At 35.9% G+C, this 21,788-nt stretch overlaps 1 protein-coding gene across 6 annotated transcripts in view; it reads left to right on the plus strand.

Annotated features, from left to right (window-relative positions):
• SS18 (SS18 subunit of BAF chromatin remodeling complex) overlaps nt 1-21,788 on the plus strand; it is a 75,482-nt gene that overhangs the window by 34,153 nt on the left and 19,541 nt on the right. For all 6 annotated transcript variants that reach the window (XM_055559622.1, XM_055559626.1, XM_055559624.1 and 3 more), the window contains exons 4-6: nt 5,989-6,142; nt 10,171-10,392; nt 21,123-21,290. In XM_055559622.1, the coding sequence (XP_055415597.1) occupies nt 5,989-6,142; nt 10,171-10,392; nt 21,123-21,290 (544 nt within the window). The remainder of the gene's footprint in view (nt 1-5,988; nt 6,143-10,170; nt 10,393-21,122; nt 21,291-21,788) is intronic.

Below are 21,788 nucleotides of genomic sequence, written 5' to 3' on the forward strand. Positions count from 1 at the left end.
TTTTTTCCCCTGGGCTGCTGCTGCTTTTTAAAAAAAAAAAAAAAAAAATTTATTTATTTGGCTGTGCTGGGCCTCAGTTGCAGCATGGGGGATCTAGTTCTCTGACCAGGGATTGAACCTAGGCCCCCTGCTTTAGGAGCTCGGAGTCTTAACCACTGGGGCACCAGGGAAGTCCCTGTCTCACAAATTTTGATGTTGCATTTTCATTACCATTCATTCATTTCAGCATATTTTCTAATTTCCATTGTGATTTCTTCAGTAACAGGTTATTAGTTTTCTGTTACTGATTTTGAGTTTAATTTCACTGTGCTCAAAACATATAACATGTCATTTCAATCATTTGTTATTTGTTGACTTCCTCTGTGGCCCCATATATAGCCTAGTTTGGTCTACATTCCTTGAGTGTTTGAGAAGAATGTGTATTATGCAATTGTTGTATAGAGTAGTCTGCTGCTGCTGCTGCTAAGTCGCTTCAGTCGTGTCCGACTCTGTGCGACCCCATAGACGGCAGCCCACCAGGCTCCCCCGTCCCTGGGATTCTCCAGGCAAGAACACTGGAGTGGGTATAGTAGTCTAAGCATGTTAATTAAATTGAGTTGTTAATGGTTTTGTCAAATCTTATATTCTAAGGCTTTTTATTGCTATTAGATGTTTTTTTGTCCTGTCAGTTACTAGAAGTATATTAAAATCTCCAACCATTATTATGGATTATTCAATTTTTCCTTTTGAGTCTGTCAACTCTTACAATATAGATTTTGAAGCTGTGTTATAAGATGTATGCAAATTTATGATTGTTAAATTCCTGGTTAATTGGTCCTTTTATTATAATAAACTGTCCCTTTAGTTTTTCTAGTAGTAATAGTTTTTGATTTGTCAACTGATACATAGTGACATCACCATACATTTAATTAATGTTTATATATTATTATTTTTCTTTTGACATCTATATGTCCCTAAGTTTAAAGCAAATCTCCTGTAAACAGAATATAGTTGAGTGTTTTAAAAATTAAGTAATATTTGTTATTTTATTGAAATATTGAATATGAATATGAAATTGAATATGAGTTTGAAATCTGAGAGGTCCATAAACATTTAATGTAGAACATGATATAATAGGTTCTGATCTTGTCAGCCTGATCCTGGTTTTCTATTTGTCTTGTTTTGGTCCTTCTGTGAATTAATCAAGCATTATTTGTTCCTTTATATGTGTATAGGCATTTTGAAGTAGTTACCCAATAGATTACATTGTGCAAGCTTGGTTTATTAGATTCCAGTCTAAATTTGTACATCTAACACTTGCTGAAAAATACAAGAAATTTATAGCAATTTAACTATTTATTCTGTTGTCCTTTATGTTAGTCTTGTCATATTTTATACTTCTACACATCTTTAAACTATACTAGTCATTGTTACTGTTATTTTAAATGTTAATGTTTTTATTTGTTTACATTTTTACCTTTCCATTCCTTTCTGTTAATTCCTCTAGTTCTGTGCTTCCATCTGTGGTCATTTTCTTTTAGCTGGATGAGTCCTTTTCAGTTGAACAAGTTATCTCAGTTTTCATTCATCTGAAACTATTATTATTTCATCTTTGTATTTGGAGTATGTTTTCTCTTAGTATAGAATTCTAGGTTGGTTGATTTATTATTTTCTTTTTCTGTCTTAGCACCTTAAAGATCTTGTTTTTTTGTATTCTATTTCCATTATTTATGATACAGAATAGGTTTTTAGTCTGATTGCCATTCCCCTGAAGGAAATGTGACTTATTTTCCCTGGCTGCTTTTAAGGTTTTCACTTTGACTTTGGCTTTTAGGACTTTGACTCTGATATGTCTAGCTATATTTGCTTCATATCCTACTGAGGTTTGTAGAGCTTCATACGTTTGCTAGAGACTCCTGTCTTTTGCTAGCTTTGGAAAATTCTTGACCAGCATTCTTACTGCTTATGTGTCATTTTCTCCACTTTTTGTAACTCCAGTTAGATATGTGTTAGGCCTTTTTAGCATGACATACATGTCTTTAACACTTTTGAGTTGTGTTTTCTCTCCATTTTTTCTATCTTGATGTGTGATTTTATTTTACACTTTTGTTGTTCCATTTTACTCTTTTAAGAATTCTAGGCTTTGCTGAAATTCTCCATTTATCCTGTTTGCTTTTTGCCTGGAACATATCAATCATTATTAAGGTCTCTCATATAACTGTAAAATGTGAATGACCTATGTGTCTTTTTTCTGTTTTCTATTATTTCTGTTGGTCATCCGTCTCCTCTCTTCTTTTTTTAATGGAGATAAAATTCACATAGTGTGAATTTTACCATTTTAACCTTTTAAAGTACAGTCACCCTCAGATATGGGTGGGTGACTGTACTTTAAAAGGTTAAAATGGGTTCCATTTAACCTTTGTGGGTTCCATTCTTGGAGAAGGAAATGGCAACCCACTCCAGTACTCTTGCCTGGAAAATCCCATGGACGGAGGATCGTGGTAGGCTACGGTTCATGGGGTTGCAAAGAGTCGGACACGGCATTCTAGGCCACCACAATAAAGTGAGTACTGCAATAAAGCTAGTCACAGAAATTTTTCTGTTTCCCAGAGCATATAAAAGTTGTGTTACACTGTACTGTAGTCTGTGAAGTGTGCATCGGCACTGTGTCTGAACATCAGTGTATACACCTTAATTAAAAAATACTCGATTGCTAAAAAAATGCTCGCCAGCATCAGAACTGTCAGTGAGTTGTAATCGTTTTGCAATAGTAACATTAAAGAGCACTGCTCACAGACCACTGTGACAAATATAATAGTCATGAAAAAGTTGGAAATACTGTGAAAATTACCAAAACGTGACACAGAAACTTGAAATGAGCAAATGCTGTTGGAAAAATGGCACCAATATACTTGCTTCACACAGGGTTGCCACACACCTCTGATTTATAAAACACACACACACAGTATCTTTGAAGCACAATAAAGTGAGGAATGCTTGTATACAACTCAGTGGTTTTCAGTGTATTCACAGGGTATACAGCCATTACCATTATCTAATTTCAGGACACTTCCATCACCCCAAAAAGAAAACTCATGACCATTGACCATCAGCTCCAGTTGTCCCCTCTGCCCATCCCCCGGCAAAGACTGATCAGTCTACTTTCTGTCGCTCTGGCTTTGCCTGTTCTGGACAGTTCATATAAATGAATCGTACCATGTATGGACTTTGGAGTCTGACTTCTTCACTTAGCATAAGTGTTTGCAAGATGTGTCTGTGTTGTAGTGTGTATCAGACTTGACTCCATTTTGTGGCTGCAAAACATTGCATTGTGTACATAATTTATCACGTTTTGTTTATTCATTCATCGATTAAATAACTTTTAGTTTTTTCCCTCCTGTTTGGCCATTTTATGAATAGTGCTGCTGTGGACATTGATGTATAAATACGGTGTGAATATATGTCTTCAGTTCTCTTGGATCTATACCTGGAGTGGAATTGCTAGGTCCTTTGATAGCTCTGTGTTTACCTCTTTGAGAAACTGCTCAAGTGTTCTGCATAACAGCTGCACCCTTTTACAGTCCCTTCAGCATGTATGAGAGTTATTTTCTCTACTTTCTTACCAACACTTGTTATTTTCTGTAGTTTAAAAAAAAATTATTGTAGCCATCCTGATGAGTGTTGGCCATTTCTTCTTACTTTTTGTAGAATACCTTTTAATTTTAATTGAGGATTTTTGGACTTGGTAGGGCTGATCTATTTAAATTTTGATCTTAATCCAAGTAGAGGCTCTTTTGAAATCTTAACAGAGGGATTGGCTTGTTTGAAGGCCCTTCTGATGTGCTGAGACCTCTACTCCAATCTTTGTCTCCCTTGAACAGGGCAGAGCTGAAACCTCTTCTCAGCTCTTTTTTGTCGTAATGGCTGTTTTCTGCTTTTCTTGAATCTTCCTCTCTGGGACTTTGCTCTTTAGTTTCTGGCTCTCTGGTGGCCGAAAATCTCTGTCTTCTCTCAACCTAGTGGGACTGCCACCTCTTGCATGGGCTGTTTTCTGTTCCACAAGGAAGTCAGGAAAAGCCAGCGTGCCTGTGGGGTCGTGTTGTTTCCATTTTCCCCTTCTTTTAACAATTGTCGCCCCTCTTGTTCCTCTCTGTGTACATTACTCTTCAGTGCCTTCAAATGATTTTTCCTTTTATCCAGCTTTTATTTTTTTTAGAGAAACAGTTTTAATTTTTTTTTTCCGCCGTTTTCAAAAAGTACAACTAACCAGGTGAAAAAGCACAAATATAAAGTAATGAGTCTTGGAAAACAGAATACTTCTTGACGTAAATCACAGCAAGATCTTTCTCGGTCCACCTCCTGGTTTCAGAACTTGATGAAGCTCAGGTTCTTGATGTCTCGTGGCAGAAAGAATTCTGTGAGAACCAAGTGATAGGTAAGAAATGGATTTAGAGAAAAAGACACTCCACAGACAGAGTTTGGGCCATCTCGGAAGGAGAGAGTGGCCTATCTGGATTTTATAGCTTTTATTAGCAACAGGGTTACTTTGATACAAGCTACTTTATTATGATGGGAACTGAGAACACTGATGCTTTATGAGTTAAATCACAAGAAGATGAGGAACTGATACCTACTGAGAGTGAGAGCATAAATTCCTGAACAGAAAATTTGGACAAGATAATAGGAGGAAGGAATTTGATTTTCAAACTAGAGGGTCAAGTCAGCCATATTGAAGGAAGATAAAGGGTGATTTAAAAGTGCGATATGTGACACTGAGTTGATGTTTGGTAATTTTCTTGAAAATGGAGCAAAGTATTTAAAGAATACAAATTGGATAAGGAATTTAAGATAAAACTTGAAGAGGAAATATTTAATAAGCAGTTATTGGGTTCAGTAGTGGAAGAAACAGATTATGAATTTAAGATTTTGAATCTGTTTAATTTTGTAAGTGTTAGTGGTTATGAGGTGGTTGGAGATTTGAGTGTTTACACGTGATGTCTAAAGAACAATGTATATATCTGGTCAGTGTGCTAGAGAAGACTGTGTTTGCAAAATCTGGGTAGTATAGACACAGTAAACACGTCAGAGGAAGACTGAAGTTGTAGAAATGGACATTCTGTTTAGAACACAGACAAGTAGAGAAAGAAAGCAAAATAGATCTGTAAAGGTAAGATTTCTGTATCCTCTTACAGGCTTAAAAAACTGGGTTTTGGAAAGAAACTATATGCTTTCTTTACCCAAAAATCCCCAAGAAGGGAGCCAGGTTTACAGACTACCTTATCTTATATCTGTGTTTTTCCTGCCCTTTTGTGAACTCTCAAGGTTAGTCAGTGATTTTCTTCACACTTTCATTAGGAAATTTGCCAAAGGCATCCTTTTGAGGCAGCTGTCTGTGTACCCTTGGAGGCCGTCAGTAATGTTTCCAATCTATAGGAGTAGTTGCACAAAAATGTTGGGCTGAGCTGCATCTTTGTGGTTTAAAACATTCCTCCTCCAAAGCCACCCCCCCCCAACAATATAAAATGTATCACATTTTGAAGTTTCTGTACCTTAGTCTTTTGTTACTGTATCTTTTCAGGTGAAATAAATCACTAAGAGTAAATATATCCAAATATATCAATAATGAAGGGAGATTTGATTTTTAAAGTATAATTGAAATAGCACTAGTGGGCACTTTAGAGATCTTTATAGATAAACAAGAATTCTTTTTGTATCGAATGTTACGATTTTTAAATTTTCACTGTAAAGTAAAATAGACCTGAATTGTGGTTCTTCTTTTGGTCTAAGGTGGCCAGAGGATACATCCGTGCTGATGATCCTATGAAGTTTTTGGAGCGTATTAAACACAATGTGAATAAACCCATAATTAAAATGCAGTAGAATAAGTTGAAACGCATGTGTGTTTTTGTTCGTGTTCACTTGAATAATATAGGCAACAGTTACACCATATGCATCTTTAATATATTAGTCTGACTGTTTGTCTTGTTTTACTAAACTGTCTTCTTTCAGCCACCCACACAGAATATGCCTATGGGTCCCGGAGGGATGAGTCCGAGCGGCCCTCCCCCACCTCCGCGCACTCACAACATGCCTTCAGATGGAATGGTAGGTGGGGGTCCTCCGGCACCACACATGCAGAACCAGATGAACGGCCAGATGCCTGGTAAGTTTCTCTCCTCTAAGACATTAACACCAGAGTTGCTTAGCAACTGAAACGACATGGGGGCTCAAGGGATACTTAGATTGTTGATGACAAAACTGCTTTGAATGCCCTCGAGTCCAAGCTCTCTTAGAGTTTGTTAGCTACAGAGCTACGTGACCTGTATTCAGTGTTTATCAGGCTGCCCTTGGGCTTTGATGTAGCTGACACACAGCATTCCTCTGATGAACAGAACTGGCTAAATTTAGTCTGTCTGAAACTATGCAATACAGCTGGCTTTAGAAGCTTTTGGAGGGGGAAAAAGGCATGGCATAAGAATTAAAATGTTTATAAAAATGTATTGTAGCATTTCTCTGAGTTTTGTGTTTACTTGAAATTTTATTGATCTCAGAAACGGTACTGCTGAAAAAATAACACATGAGGAGATAAAAACGAAACACCCTCTAAAGTGTGACTGTATTTAATATTTCCTCATTGGTCTATTGAAACTGAGCTTGGATTTTTATGAATATAAATGTTTATAGCATAATGGAAATATGGAAATTGAGCAGAATTAAAAGCTGTAAAGTGTCAGCTTTCTTATATAATGCATTATTTGTTGTTTATCCATTTTAAGTTTAGAGCTACTTAAAATATCTTTCAGACCATCAGGTGCTGATTTACACACCTTTTGCTGGGTTGAATTTTTAATCTGAAAAGTATCTTTAAATTATCTTGTTTTTGTAGCAATAGTCACACCCACACCCATAATTTTTGGTGGGGTGTTTTCTACATTTAATGTGAGAATATTTTTGCTTTCTAAAAACAAAGGTTATTTTCATTAACATAAAGAATGTATTATACAAATAGCAATAGTGAGAGTAAATTAAAATCACAGAGAAGTTTATTTTTAAAATTAGTATTATTAGCATCCTTAGGATAGTATGAACTGATTGTGTTGGTAGCATTGGTGTTCAGAGTCTTTGGATGTAGAAAGCACAGAGCAGAAGAGGCCAGGTCACCTGGCTTACAGGACAGTGATGTGTGATTGATTGGTCATGTAGGAGGGTGAGGTGTTTTGGTGGCAGCTTTCTTTTTCTTGCCGGGGCTTCCACAGTCATGGCCCACATGGCCCTCACCCCACGTGGAGGCAGGATTAAAGACATAACAGCTTGTTGGTTGTAGTTAGAAGGAAGCTTCTTGCTTCCTTCTGGTTGTAGCCAGAAGGAACTGGTTGTAGTCAAAGGAAGCTTCTTGCTCTGTCCACACTTAGATCATCAGGACACGTTGCTTTTAAAACTGTCAGGGTAGTGCCAATGCAGGTTAGTAAGTCAGGGGAGTTTTGTGATTTTTTTTTTTTTTATAGTGGTGCCTTTAATTAGGAATTCAATTCAACTTCTCCAGGTAACATTCACGCCAAAGGCTGAGGAAGCAAGTGAGCAGCAGTGTAATTATTGTTAACATGACATTTGGTTTTTTGTGTAAGGCCATCTGGAATAAGATATCTCTTTATGAGCCAGGGATTTTCAACCAGTTATGACCTAGGTTGTCCAGAATACTGGAGAACTTCTAAAACAACTCATTGTTAGAAAGTTTACAGTTAGGTGTAGGAGAAATTGGAAGTCCAGTTAGTTATATTGTTTTTATTTAAAAAGTTTCTACGGTATTTAGCCAACCTTTTTCTGTACACAAATTTGTATCTAGGCTTTTAATTTCTGATTTTAGTTGTGTTTTTAATATTTTGTCTTGTAAGTGGTAGTGCTCTTTATATGCTGTTTGCTCTTGGTCACATATCTTCCTTTAAAATAAATTTAGCTGATTAAAAAAACAATTAGATAATATATACTGATGGTACCAAAATCAAAAGGTGCGAAAAGGCACACAGCCCCTATCTACCCAGACTCATTGTTCCAGATAGTCATTGGTGTCTAGTTACCCTTTAAAACATATGCTGGTTTACATTCTTTTTTCTTCTCTTTTCTTTTAAACACAAATGGTACCATATGTTAGATAGTATTATATTTCATATTTTTACCTCTTAAAGATTTCCCTTAGACACCATGAGTATATAAAGATATATTTTGGAGCTGCTGCTGCTGCTAAGTCGCTTCAGTCGTGTCCAACTCTGTGCGACCCCATAGACGGCAGCCCACCAGCCTCTCCCATCCCTGGGATTCTCCAGGCAAGAACACTGGAGTGGGTTGCCATTTCCTTCTCCAATGCGTGAAAGTGAAGTTGCTCAGTCGTGCCCGACTCTTAGCGACCCCATGGACTGCAGCCTACCAGGCTCCTCCGTCCATGGGATTTTGCAGGCAAGAGTATATTTTGGAGACCGCTAAGTATATAAAGAGCTTCCTCGTTGTTTTTGATGACTGTATTACATTCTTTTTATGGATGCCTCTCATTTATTTGGACAGTTTCCTTCTGATAGAAATATAGGTTATTTCTAGACTTTTGGTATTAAAAATTACGCTGTTGTGAATATGCCTGTGAAATATAAATAAGTAAACAAATTTACAGTTTTGTATCCATATACACTCAAAAACTTGTATATTTATAGGATTAAGTCCTAGAACTAAAATTGCTAGGTTAAAGGTATATGCATTTTATAATATGGTAGTTATTGTCATATTGGTCTACATAAAAATAGTACTTACTTATACATTTATAGTCTTCCAATGAAGCATGAAAGTGCTTTTTTCTTCATAATAGGGTTGGAACAAAGCTTTTGATCTTTGCAAATCTAAAAGATGAAAAATGGATCTCATGGTTTTAATTTGCCTTTTTACTATATTAAATGAAACAAGGAATTTTCTCATATTTATGGCCCTTTTGTAAAGCTTTTGTGTAAACTGATGTTTCATGTACCTTGCCTGTTTACTGCTGCTGGACTTTTACTTACTTAGTTTATATGTTAAGTAATTAGTTTGGTCTGTGATATTTCTTGTAAATATTTTTTCCCAGTTAATATTTGTATTATTTAATTTTGCTTTGTTGGTCATGTGCAAATGTTTTATTTTTATGTACTCTAGTTTATAAATCTTTTATAGTTCTGAAAAGCGCTTCCACTCTATTTTAGAAATTCTCCAGTTTGAAATACTCTTTTATGGTTTCCTTACTTTTTCTTTCTTCTTTTACATCTGGACTTAGTTTTGCTAGAAAAAACATGGTAGGGAATCCAGCCTGTGTTTTTCCAGATGTCTACTCAGTTGTCACAACATCACTTATTGAATTATCTTTCTTTTGCTCACAGATACCTAATATCAGAACCATTGTCATTTACCTGATTGTGCTTTTGGGTCAGTTTTTAGATTGTGCTCTAGGTTCACTGATGTGTTAATTTGTTCATTTATGTGTTAGCACTACACGCTTTTAATTCAGCTTCCTATGTTTTGGTCTCTTATAAAGCAAGTCCTCCTTCATACTGTTTTTTTTTTTTTTTTTAATTTTTCTAGAATGTTTCTGGCTTTTCAAAAGCATCAGTTTCTTAATCTGTAAAATGAGAATAGTAGTCCACCTCACAGTAGTTGCTATCATTCAAGTAAAGCATTTACTTTTTTTTGCTATTGATTAAATACTCAATACTTTGGAGAAGGCAGTGGCACCCCACACCAGTACTCTTGCCTGGAAAATCCCATGGATGGAGGAGCCTGGTGGGCTGCAATCCATGAGGTCGTTAAGAGGCGGACATGACAGAGCGACTTCACTTTCACTTTTCACTTTCATGCATTGGAGAAGGAAATGGCAACCCACTCCAGTGTTCTTGCCTAGAGAATCCCAGGGATGGCGGGGCCTGGTGGGCTGCCGTCTATGGGGTCGCACAGAGTTGGACACGACTGAAGCGACTTAGCAGCAGCAGCAGTCCACCTTACAGTATTTGCTATCATTTAAGTAAAGCATTTACTTTTTTTGCTACTGATTAACTACTCAAGTTATTATTTGGTATTACTACTGCATTAATGCAAAAAAAAAAAAAAAAAGCTTTTTAAGGTACTTTTGTATAGATCATCTGTTTAACTTTCATATTTTGGTTTTGATCACTTTTCTTCAAGGGCCCAACCATATCCCTATGCAGGGACCTGGACCCAATCAACTTAATATGACAAACAGTTCCATGAACATGCCTTCAAGTAGCCACGGGTCCATGGGAGGTTACAGCCATTCCGTGCCGTCATCCCAGAGCATGCCGGTACAGAACCAGATGACCATGAGTCAAGGGCAGCCCATGGGAAACTACGGCCCCAGACCAAATATGAGCATGCAGCCAAACCAAGGTAAGTTAGCTTTCTGTATACCCTTCTCGACTAGAATGCTCCATTAGCTTTTGAAAATCAGTTTTTTCAAAATGTTAGCTGATTTTCAAAAACACAAGTTTGAATTAAGTCATACTCAGAAAAGGAACATCAGGTTTGAAACCAGCTGAAAATAATTTTTTTCTTTTAGGAATTAAATTGCTGTTTAGCTTTTTAAGCTTATTTATTTTTATATTTTTTGGACAGTTTATTTGAGACTGTATTTTTGGATTTTGAAGCTAATTGGTGAATAACAGAACATTTGGTTAGACCTAGAGAATTGAGAAAATAGAATTTTATTTTATTAAGTACAGTCCTTAAAAAGCATCTGCTCTGTGGTTCATTTTACTTGTGAAGAATATATTAATTTTCTTTGAATCTTCCTTGATTTAATGTTTTCTGATGCTGTGTTTCAGCATTAAAGGTAATTTTAAGATAATTTGTTGTTAGAATGTTCAGTGGAGGTACTGCTGTATTCTTGTATTATTAGAGTGATGTGAAGTCTATTCAAGTTTATTACCAATCTCAGAGAAGGAAATTGTTATCATGTTTCTCTTTTAAGTATTCTTGTGAATAATAACTAAAAACCAGTAAGTGGCGCTCTGTTCTGCTAATTGCCTGTTAAAACATTTGGCCTGTTGCCAGCTTAAAGCTATTTCAATTATGAAATGTGATGAGGTTAAGAGTCTCAGATAGAATTAAATGTATTTGCAGTAAAATTGTCTAGATTTTTCTTATGAAAAACAAATCACCAAAATACACCCAGATAAAGGAAGTTAATGTTAATCTGTTGATCATTATTTTTGATGAAATAATATATTGTGATTTAAAAATCTACAGATATTTTCTATAATTTTGGTAAAATACACCAGAAACAAAGGCAGATAAATGAAACAAATTGTGAATGAACATAGCTTCATAGAACTGACACTTGTTCCATTCTTTTACCTTGAAAGTTGTTGAGTGCCCATTATGGAATATTTCCTTTTTTAAGTTATATCAAATAAAGGTCAAAACCACAGCAAGATCCAGTCAGTGCTAGATTAGGAGGGGTTCAGATGTTTCCTATACAGTTTGATTACCAGGAAAGAGAGCAAAAAAATAGCGATAGTGATTCTTTACAGCAACCACCGTAATAATGGTGGCACACTTCTTAGAAAATAACATGTGCAAAAATGGATGTTGCTGCAGCATGGATTGATACGGCATCTTAAGATTTGAAGGGGCGTCCCAGGTGTCTCAGTGGTAAAGAATCCGCCTGCAGTGCAGGAGACCTGGGTTTGATCCCTGGGTCAGGAAGATCCCTGGATCCCCTGGAGAAGGAAATGGCAACCCACTCCAGTATTCTTGCCTGGAAAATCCCACGGACAGAGGAGCCTGGCAGGGTACAGCCTATAGGTTCGCGAAAGAGTCAGACGCAACTGAGCATGCACTTAAGGTTTGAAGAAGAAAAATAACATGTGCAGCAATGTGTATGGAGAAAATAGGTTTACTGTTTTTGGAAAAAGGAGTTAAAGTTTTATAGGAGTTGCTGTTCAAAACATAGCCACCAGCTATTATTGTTTTTGAAATTAAAATTATTTTTCTTTTATTGAGTTACAGTTAACATACAGTATTAGTTTCAGATGTATAGCATCATGATTTGATAGCTTCGTGCATTATGAAATGATCACCATAAGTCCAGTTACCACGTTATTGAACTAAATTGTTAAATATTACTGACTGTATTCCCTATGTGTACATTATACCACCATGACTTATTTTATACCTGGAAGTTTGTTCCTCTTAATCTCTCTCACCCATTTTGTGCATCACCCCCAACACCCCACAGTGTTCTTCTGAAAAATGTCATATTTGTATCAATGTATAGTTTTTTCTTTTTTTAGAACTTATTTTACTTTTTCTTTGTTCTCATAATTTGTGAATTTATGAATAGAAAATAGACTGTATAAAACATGACTTTGAGAATCTGATTTAGAAATAAAAGCTACATTTCAAAAGAGAAAAGAGGATGTTAGGGAGGAAATGACCACTGTTTTAAAAAAATCTCTTCAGGACAAATATAAAGCTGAAATTTTCAGTTAAATTTTGACATTTCAGAATCAAGAACCACCAAAGAAAATTACAATTACCATGGAAAAAAGGAGGGAAAGTTATATGAGTTTTTAGCAATACTTGCTTTCTTAATCACAAATAAAAAACTTTTCAGTTAAATTTCTTATAAAAATATTTTGGAATTCCTTATAAAAATATTTTAATTACATGGTGCCTGTTGGATTTTTAAAAACTTGTTCAGCATGATATAAGTTTTATTTGAAGTTTTAATGTTTATTTTATTATAAAACCTTTCCTTAGATAGTTTTATAAAAATAACCTATATGTTTTACATTAAATTTTTTCTGTTTTGATAAATAGGTGAAAGAAATTAGAGGAGACTACATTTTAAAATATTTTAAAGAAAAGCTTAGAGGAATACCAATATTCTATAAAAGGAAATATTTCTACTTTAAAATTTTTTTGTTAATATTTGTTGAGATATTATTTGCTGTTCTTTGAGTTAATTCAGATTTCAAAACGTTGAGACCTTTTGACTATCTGCTTATTTCTGTATACATATCTCTACATCAATAGCTATTAGAAAAAAAATGTTAAAACCACTTACTTTCTAATAATGAAATTTATTAAATATTTAATAATGAAATAGTGGTATTTCTTAGATTAAATCTCTGTCCAATGACAAACGAAGGGGAGAAAAGCCAGTCCGGATAATTGTGTTTTAAAAACAAATAGCAATTATTTAACCTTTGTCACATTAATAATTATTAACTATTTAGGTGACATATTTGGGTACTTTATCTGATGATGTCATAGTAGTTTTCTAAACAGAACGTTGCAGGTCAAGACCTCGACGTGTTTTTTCTGGTCGTTTTGAAGTGGCTTTGTTTTTTACCCTCTCTCCTTTCCTTTCCTTCTTTTTTTCCCTCCCCTCTTTGAAAATGAAATTCAGGAGGAAAAAAGTACTCGTCTAAAAATTTTGTCATGTATTTTGGAGTCTGATTGAAATTAATTCAAAGGATACATTTTCAGTTTATCATTTTGATTGTTTAAAAAAGGAAGGAGAAGCAGCATGATAATTTATACCCATAGTTCTAATATAAAAGGGGACATTGTGTACTAGTGTTATAGTAAAAGTATCATTTCTGGCAATGAAATTATGGAGTGTCTTTGGATGTCATTAATTCTCTAAAAGCTGTTTTCAGCTTTTAAATTTTTACTGAAAAATTGAAAAATAACAGTAAACCAAATTAATGCAAAGTCTAATATAGTGAAAACATGTAGACCTACCACACCAAACATGTCATTTCAAAAAGCTGAATAAAAAATTGCCCCATTTAATTTACTGGTTACTATATGCATGGTCATTAAAAAATTATAAGTTAAATGAATTTATATGACAGTGGCATTGCAGTTGGTACCTACTTTTAGTTGTAATTTTATGCATATCTATGAATTGAGAAAGCAAATATTTTTAAATTTAGCCTTTAGTGTATATTCTCATATGAGGACTCCTGTTTTTAGATGAGTGGTTTAGCAAGTTTTTAATGTTAATTTCTTTCTTAAATCGCTGCACAGCGTTGTAAATAGTTAATCCGACCTACTTCCTGTGTTATTTTAACTGCTACCCAGGTTACCTTCAGTGATGTTCACTTTCAACTTTAGGAGTAAGGCTCATGTTCACAGTTGATCACCTTCTTACGTGTTGGATCTACTACTCACTCACGTAGAGAGTGTCAGCTCCACTGCAGTTCAGATACAGCTCCAAAGAGGCAGAGGTTTGCCTCTTTTGTTCTGGTGTCTAGAACAAAACCTGGGGGTAGGCCTGCAGATTTGTCTTTTCAGTGAATGGGAACTGAAACCAAATGTTTCATGATAACCCAGAAAGATGGAACATTAGTGCCTTAAAGATGTTTCTTAAAAGTCCAACTAATTTGAATAGAGTAGTAGGCTTTCTGGAACAAAAGTTAACATTTGATAGAATCAGCATATTTTTCATTCCCAGGCATTAGTGATTATAGCTTCCCAGATTTTAACACCATTTTACTTACTTATTACATATTCAAACATAAGGATTTTCACAGATTGTTATGTTTGTGTTAAAGCATATATTTCACAAGTTCCAGGTATGGTATATAATTCTTCAGACTTGGATCCAGGTCTTGGCCCCATAGATTACTATGTGTGGGACCTCTATCTAATTTTCTTAATTTCTTTAAGTAAGATTAAGTGAGATGATGCATTTAAAAATCCTAATTCCATAATTATTTGTATAATTTACGTAAAATGAGACCAAGGGTTTTTGTAATAATGCAAACTGGAGAAGGCAATGGCACCCCACTCCAGTACTCTTGCCTGGAAAATCCCATGGATGGAGGACCCTGGTGGGCTGCAGTCCATGGGGTCGCTCAGAGTCGGACATGACTGACTTCACTTTCACTTTTCACTTTCATGCACTGGAGAAGGAAATGGCAACCCACTCCAGTGTTCTTGCCTGGAGAATCCCAGGGACGGGGGAGCCTGGTGGGCTGCCGTCTGTGGGGTCACACAGAGTCGGACACGACTGAAGCGACTTAGCAGCAGCAGCAGCAAACTTGAGATCTGTTTATTGGCAATTGTCTTCTTTAGCCATAAAACCTAATTTATCTCTGGCTTTAGTTTTGTTTGAACAGTATTAAGAAAGTCTTGATTGATTTAGCTAATAAGTTGCAAGTGATAATGATGTGATCTAGAAGCTTGACATTAGAGTAGTGGGAAATTTTTGTTTCAGTACCTTTATCATATAAATATGAAGGGCAAAAAAATATTGTCATAGCCAGGTTTGTTATATTTACTCTTACTTTACAGTGGTTTATTATCAGTTATATATTCAGTTTTTTTAGAGACTGCCAAAGTGATTACCAAAGTAGCTCTCCCATTTTACCATCCCGGCAGCACAGTGCATGTGGGATCCACTTTCTTCAGGTATTTGCCAGCATTTGGTATTGTCAGTTATTTTTTAATCTTAGCTGTTCTAAAAATGAGTAGTAGATCACATCTCATTGTGGCCTTAATTTGCATCTCCCCAATGGCTAGTGATGCTGAACATCTTTTCACGTGCTTATTTGCCATCTGTATATCCTCTTCAGTGAAATGTCTCTTAATGTCTTTTGCCCATTTTCTAGTTGAATTATTTTCTAACTGTTGAGAAATCTTTGTATATTCTTTTAGGATTAATTTAAAATTTTTCTCCCAGTTTTTTTTTTAGTGTAAAATTTCGAACATATAGAAAACTTGAAGGAATTGTACCTGTATAGTTGTCTCCTGTATTCTACCCATCCATTAATGGCATCTTCTTTTTAAATGCATTTCCGAGTGTTTTGCAGATATTATTATACTTTTGCCCATTAATACTTTAGTCTGCATAGCATTAGAGCACAACGTTGAAAAATTTTTCCTTTTTCTTTTAATAGTTTTTTTTTTTGTAACATTTACATACAATGAAATAAAATCTTAAGTGTCTCATTCATTGGGTTTTGATGTATTTGTAACACATGTACTCCTTGGCCTTCGTTTTATAACTAACATCTTAGGTGCCTTTATGGGATGCCGTTTTACTCCAGTTTAAATATTTTGTGTTAACCATAATCTAGCTTCTTTTATGGTAAAAGGGGATGATTGATTTACTTTTTCTGTTAGAAGTCTTTATCTCAAAGTGTGATCCTAAGACCACCGGCATCAGAATCATCAGGGGTACCTGTTAAAACAAGATTTGTCTGCTCTACCCCATGCCCGCTAAATGAGAATCTCTAGGGGTAAATTTCGGAGAAGGCAATGGCACCCCACTCCAGTACTCTTGCCTGGAAAATCCCATGGACTGAGGAGCCTGGTAGGCTGCAGTCCATGAGGTCGCTAAGAGTCGGACACGACTGAGCGACTTCACTTTCACTTTTCACTTTCATGCATTGGAGAAGGCAATGGCAACCCACTCCAGTGTTCTTGCCTGGAGAGTCCCAGGGACGGGGGAGCCTGGTGGGCTGCCGTCTATGGGGTCGCACAGAGTCGGACACGACTGAAGTGACTTAGCAGCAGCAGTAGCAGCAGGGGTAAATTTTAGAAATTATAGTTTACAAATATTCCAAGTCATGCCTGTTTATATAGCCCATTCCATCTGAAGTTTTTCTGGGCAGGATAATCTCTCCTGTACCTGTTGCTTCATAAGTTTCAGCTTTCATACTAAGTTGACCCAAAGCTGTATGTTCTCAGATAGCCTGTGTCCATGGCTTCCTGTTTGGGCAAGATGGGGACTTTACTTTCACAGCAGATTGTCACTTGTGTCCCATAAATCTAGAGCTTTTGGAATTCCTTTCAGTCTACAGTAGATGCAGTCTACAGGGTCTTTTTTTTGAATTAATATTATTGTATAGTTGAAACTATTCAGAGGAGTTGATTGAGAAATTGCATAGCTTTTTGCTTTGCCAGATTTATGAAGGCACAACACATCCCTTTTCTAATTTTCAGTCATCAGAAAGATAAATATATAATCTAATCCTCAGACTAGTTTGTAGAGATGCCTATGATGTAGAATTATGCCCTTGAGAATCCAGGACTTCTTAACTCAGCACTAATGACATGTTGAGTTACCTAAATCTCTATTGTGGGGGCCTACCCTGTGCACTGAGATATTTAGCCGTATTTCTGTCTTGTACCCACTAGGTGGCAGTAGCAACCACCCCCCCCCCCAGCACCTGTGGAGACGACCACAAATGTCTCCGAACTTTGCTGAATATCCCCTGGGGACAAAATCACTCAGGGTTGAAAATCACAGCCTTAAGAAATGATTACTGTAAGGAACTGCATGTAAGGGTGGTCTGTGTTACTGAAGAAACTTAGCAACAATAACAAAAGTTTTTGATACTGTTAAGTTTCAGTACTTTTTAAATACTTTCATGGGATTTCTCTAAAAATTGTTCTTTTTACTAGATAAAATCTGTCATGGTTGTATTTCTTCATTGGTTGCTAGGAAATTCAGCTCAGTTTGCACTAGTTAACAGTGACTTTACTAAACTTCTGAGATTTTCTTACTTAGCTCTCGTTCTTTTATCCTTGATGTTTTTTTCTAAATGTCTTAAAACTTTAACTCTTAAACACTTAAAACTCTTGATGAAGGCAGGGGTAGATTTTAGGTAAGTAAAGAATCCTATTCACTTTAAATGGCATTTTAATAGGTAGTGGGTTGGCTAATTGAATTTAATGAAACAGGGATTTCTTCTTGCAAATAAAGCATTAGTAATGCTTTCAAATGAGAGCTATAAATGGTTTAGTTTGAGATTGAATGGTTAAGGAAAAGTAGTAAAATGTGGGCAACAGGTGGTGAAAGATGAACAGGTAAATGGGCTTGTAGTGGATATTATCTACACAGGTTTGTATTCACTCTTACTATAACACAGAGATAATAGATGAAGAGAAGGAACGTACTGTATTCTAGGATTTTGTTATTACAGTGATAATGTTATGTAGGACTGTTTTTCTCAGAGATATTACATTGGAGAAGTCTGATTTGACTTTGGAGAAGAGGTACATATAATGGCTAAGAGCATGGTTTTAGATTTCTCACCGTCTCCTTGCCATGCAACTTTAGGTAAGAGTCTTAATGCTGGTATGCTTTAAGTTTTCTTACTTGTAAAGTGAAGTTGACAACAATACTATCTGTTTCATAGGGTTTGAGGAGGATAAATAATAGACATAAAGCTCTGAGCTTAATGCCTGGGCCACAGGTGTTCACTAACTGTTAGCTGTCGTTTTTAATCTTCATTTAAAATTATGCATAGATTAATGATATGACTTTAGAGTTTTATTATTTTGCATCTCAAGATATGATTAAAATATAGGACATTGTTTCTGTAGAGTATTTGATAGTAGGATCTTTGTATATATCATCCTTTATAGTACTTCTTAGTGTCAGAAAGGTTTATGTGAAAGATAAGACATAGCCTTTAAGCATATAGTAATGTGAAATGTCACACTTTGTAGAAAATGGTTATAATAGACTCATTTTGTAATCTTTACTCTGTAGCACAAATTTTTAGAACTTCTTTTGGGGTAGCCTTTTGAGGTTTAGCGCTCTTATTTCCATTAGTGTCTCAATAGATAATACACATTTATTTGCCATAGTGTAACATATTTCATTATCATAAGAAAAACAATATGCTTCCTAAACAATCAGAATTTAAGTTGTAACTTTTTTTAATAGGTAAGGCTTCAAGGAAGAAGGTGGAAAGTGCCGTGGTTTAGCCGTGCTCTCCTGCTCTGTTTTCGGCAGTTTTAGGCTTGATCTTGAGTGATGTCATGGATCCTTAGAGGGAGAACAGTGACAGAAAATAAAAGAAGGGTGGTAATTGAGCTCTCTGGGATTGGAACTGCTGACAGTGCCAAAAGATAAAGCTCAAGTGGCATGGTCTTTTCTATCTAGGGCTTAAGCTAGCATTACTTTTCTCCTTTATAGCAAGCCTTAGAACTTTGTTATTACTGTGTCTTTCTGGACTTTTCCCCAACTGTTCTGTTTTTGCTTTCTTTCTCCTTTAATTTTGGTTCCACTGCATATTATATGCTTTAATTTTATAGTGATCTTCTGTTAAAACAAGAGATCTTTAATCACTGTTGAAGAAAAAAGACAAGGCAAAACCTTCATTTACTGGAAATGAATTCTGTAAATGGTCAGTTATGCTGCCTATTCTATTATGAATGCTAGTGTTCAATATACAAAATGTTTTGATAATTGTAACCTGAATTAAAGTAGTATTTTGAAACTTTTTCATTCCATAATTTGCTTCTGAACTACTCACTGGGCTATAGCTGGAGCAGAGGCAGTGACGAATAGTGGAATAAATGTGCTTTGAAATCTAACTGGAGTTTTGCCTGATTCCCAGTTGATGTCTATTAGCTTATATAATCTTGATCTTAGGATTTCTTGGCTGAACACTTGACAGTTAGGATCCTTACCTCTGATAGTTGTTAGTGATTGACATGAAGTAAACGTGAACGCACGTCTGGTAGTAAGCGCATTCTGTGTCAGGTTGTCCTCTTCCAGTCTCTACTGAACTATCTCATCCCTACGATTGAGTTTACTTCCTTGTTGAAAACAAAGTCCCAGAGTAACCTTTGAAAGACTTATGACAAAATTAGAAGGAAAAAGAAATTTGAAAGAAGCAGAATAGAAGAAGGCAAATAGGAGAAAAAAGAATTTTTAGCTCTGATAGAGTACTTCTTTAGGTAGCCAGTTCTTCATATTGGAAAAGAGTAGATTCTCTTCGCTCACATTGTTCCTGCTGTTGTAAGTCAGAAATATATTTAAAGAGGTGGGTGTGTTGCATTTAAAATTTTTATGTAAATTGTGATCTTTTGGCTCATCTGGACAATTTTACCTGTACAACTTTTCTAATTCTTTGCCCAAGTCAGTGAAGGCGGGGTGGCGCATGCAGCTATTTAAGCAGGAAATTGGGAGACAACTCATACATGCTTCTCAGGCAGTAATGGTTATAATGTCCGAATGATGAGCTCCACATACCGTAACTTAGCCCAGTGAACCTCTGAGCTACCTACTTTGTTGGACGAGCGACACAGAACTTGATGGCCGTTGCTGATTATATCGCGTGATGCGTTTTTACTGTTGCCAGTGTGATACTGCAGCGGTGGCTGTTCCACTATCTGCATATTGCTCACTCAGGAAACCGCACAGTTCTGATTTCTTAGTCTATGGCTTATTGTAATTCTCTGCCTAGGTATTTTTTGACTGTGTCAGAGGTTATTAAGCATTTTATAGCCTTTGATTTTAGGAAGACTGTTTTGGTTTATAAATCTTAGAGCTGAAAAAACTTCCTAGTGGCTCAACTGGTAAAGAACCATCCTGCCGGTGAAGGAGACACAAGAGATAAAAGAGTTCGGTCCCTGGGTCCGGTAGATCCCCTGGAGAAGGAAATGGCAACCTGCTCCAGTGTTTTTGCCTGGAAAATCCCATAGACAGAGGAGCCTGGCGGACTGCAGTCCATGGGGTCACAAAGAGTCAGACGTGACTGAACACACATACTCACAAAGTTGAAAAATAGAAGACCCTTAGGTTTTTGTTTTAAAATTGTGTATGAAATTCCACTGATACAAGTAGTACATTTATAAATGTGTTTGTAGATTCCCTATTGTTACATAATGATTGGGCATTGAAAAAGGAAAAAGACATACCCAGGAATTAGATTTCTTTCCCTCTGTTTAAATACTCATTTGCTGTGTGATTTTTGTGGTTTTCTTTGTTTTGAGATATTTTCTTATGTAGCATAAGATTCTGTGTTTTCTGCAAAGGTTGTCTGGATAGTACATAATGGAACATATATGCATTTGGGAAGGTCATATATTGTAACCACTCTGTTTTTTAAGAAATTGCTACAATATTCCTCCAGTGGAATTCAAATCAGCTACCGTGGATCACTTGTTTTCCCTAGTTTGCAGATTATTTTAGGCACGTGAACTGTAGTTCAAAGATTTGCTTATATTACTTGAAGTCAGTTTGTCTTCCAATAAATTACCTGGTTTAGGTATTATATGACAATAAAAGAAGTTTGTATTTCTCTTAAGATGTTTAAGTTATATGCCAGCAATTATGTGTGTAATGTTTTGTCTGTTTTCAGGTCCAGTGATGCACCAGCAGCCTCCTTCTCAACAGTACAGCATGCCCCAGGGAGGTGGGCAGCATTACCAAGGCCAGCAGCCACCAATGGGAATGATGAGTCAAGTTAACCAAGGCAATCATATGCTGGGTCAGAGGCAGATCCCCCCGTATAGACCACCTCAACAGGGTACGGCTCCACGGGGAAAAATTCTCACAGTGCTCGAAAGGCTTTCCATTTTAACAAACTTTTCATATAGGCAAAGTTAGAGCCTTTTCTTTCTTGATTTTGAAAATTATATTTTATTATTTTTCTTAAAAGGTAATGGGTATAATACGTACAGAGGGTCACGAAAAGTGGATATGAACTCCCTGGTTTATGGTTTTATTTATTCTTTTCTGGGAAAAAGTTATGTCATCAAATTATTATCATAAGCTCACTAATTTACAGCAGAAAATATTTTATTTTTGAGAAATTACTAAATGTATGATCAGAAACAAACCCTAATTTGTTTCAAACTGCTCTAATATCAGAAAGGAAATTAATTTTCTGCCAGTTTGAATCTCTTTTTAGGAAGGTAGTGTTTGTGTTTTTTGAGTTGCTGTTGTTTGATATTGCATGTATGGTCTTAACATTGATTTCTGTGAAATGTGGTATGTGTTGTTGCTGTTTGTTTATATATGTGTG

The sequence above is a fragment of the Bubalus kerabau genome, chromosome 21, assembly GCF_029407905.1.
Source record: "Bubalus kerabau isolate K-KA32 ecotype Philippines breed swamp buffalo chromosome 21, PCC_UOA_SB_1v2, whole genome shotgun sequence".
NCBI classification, from domain to species: Eukaryota; Metazoa; Chordata; class Mammalia; order Artiodactyla; family Bovidae; genus Bubalus; species Bubalus kerabau.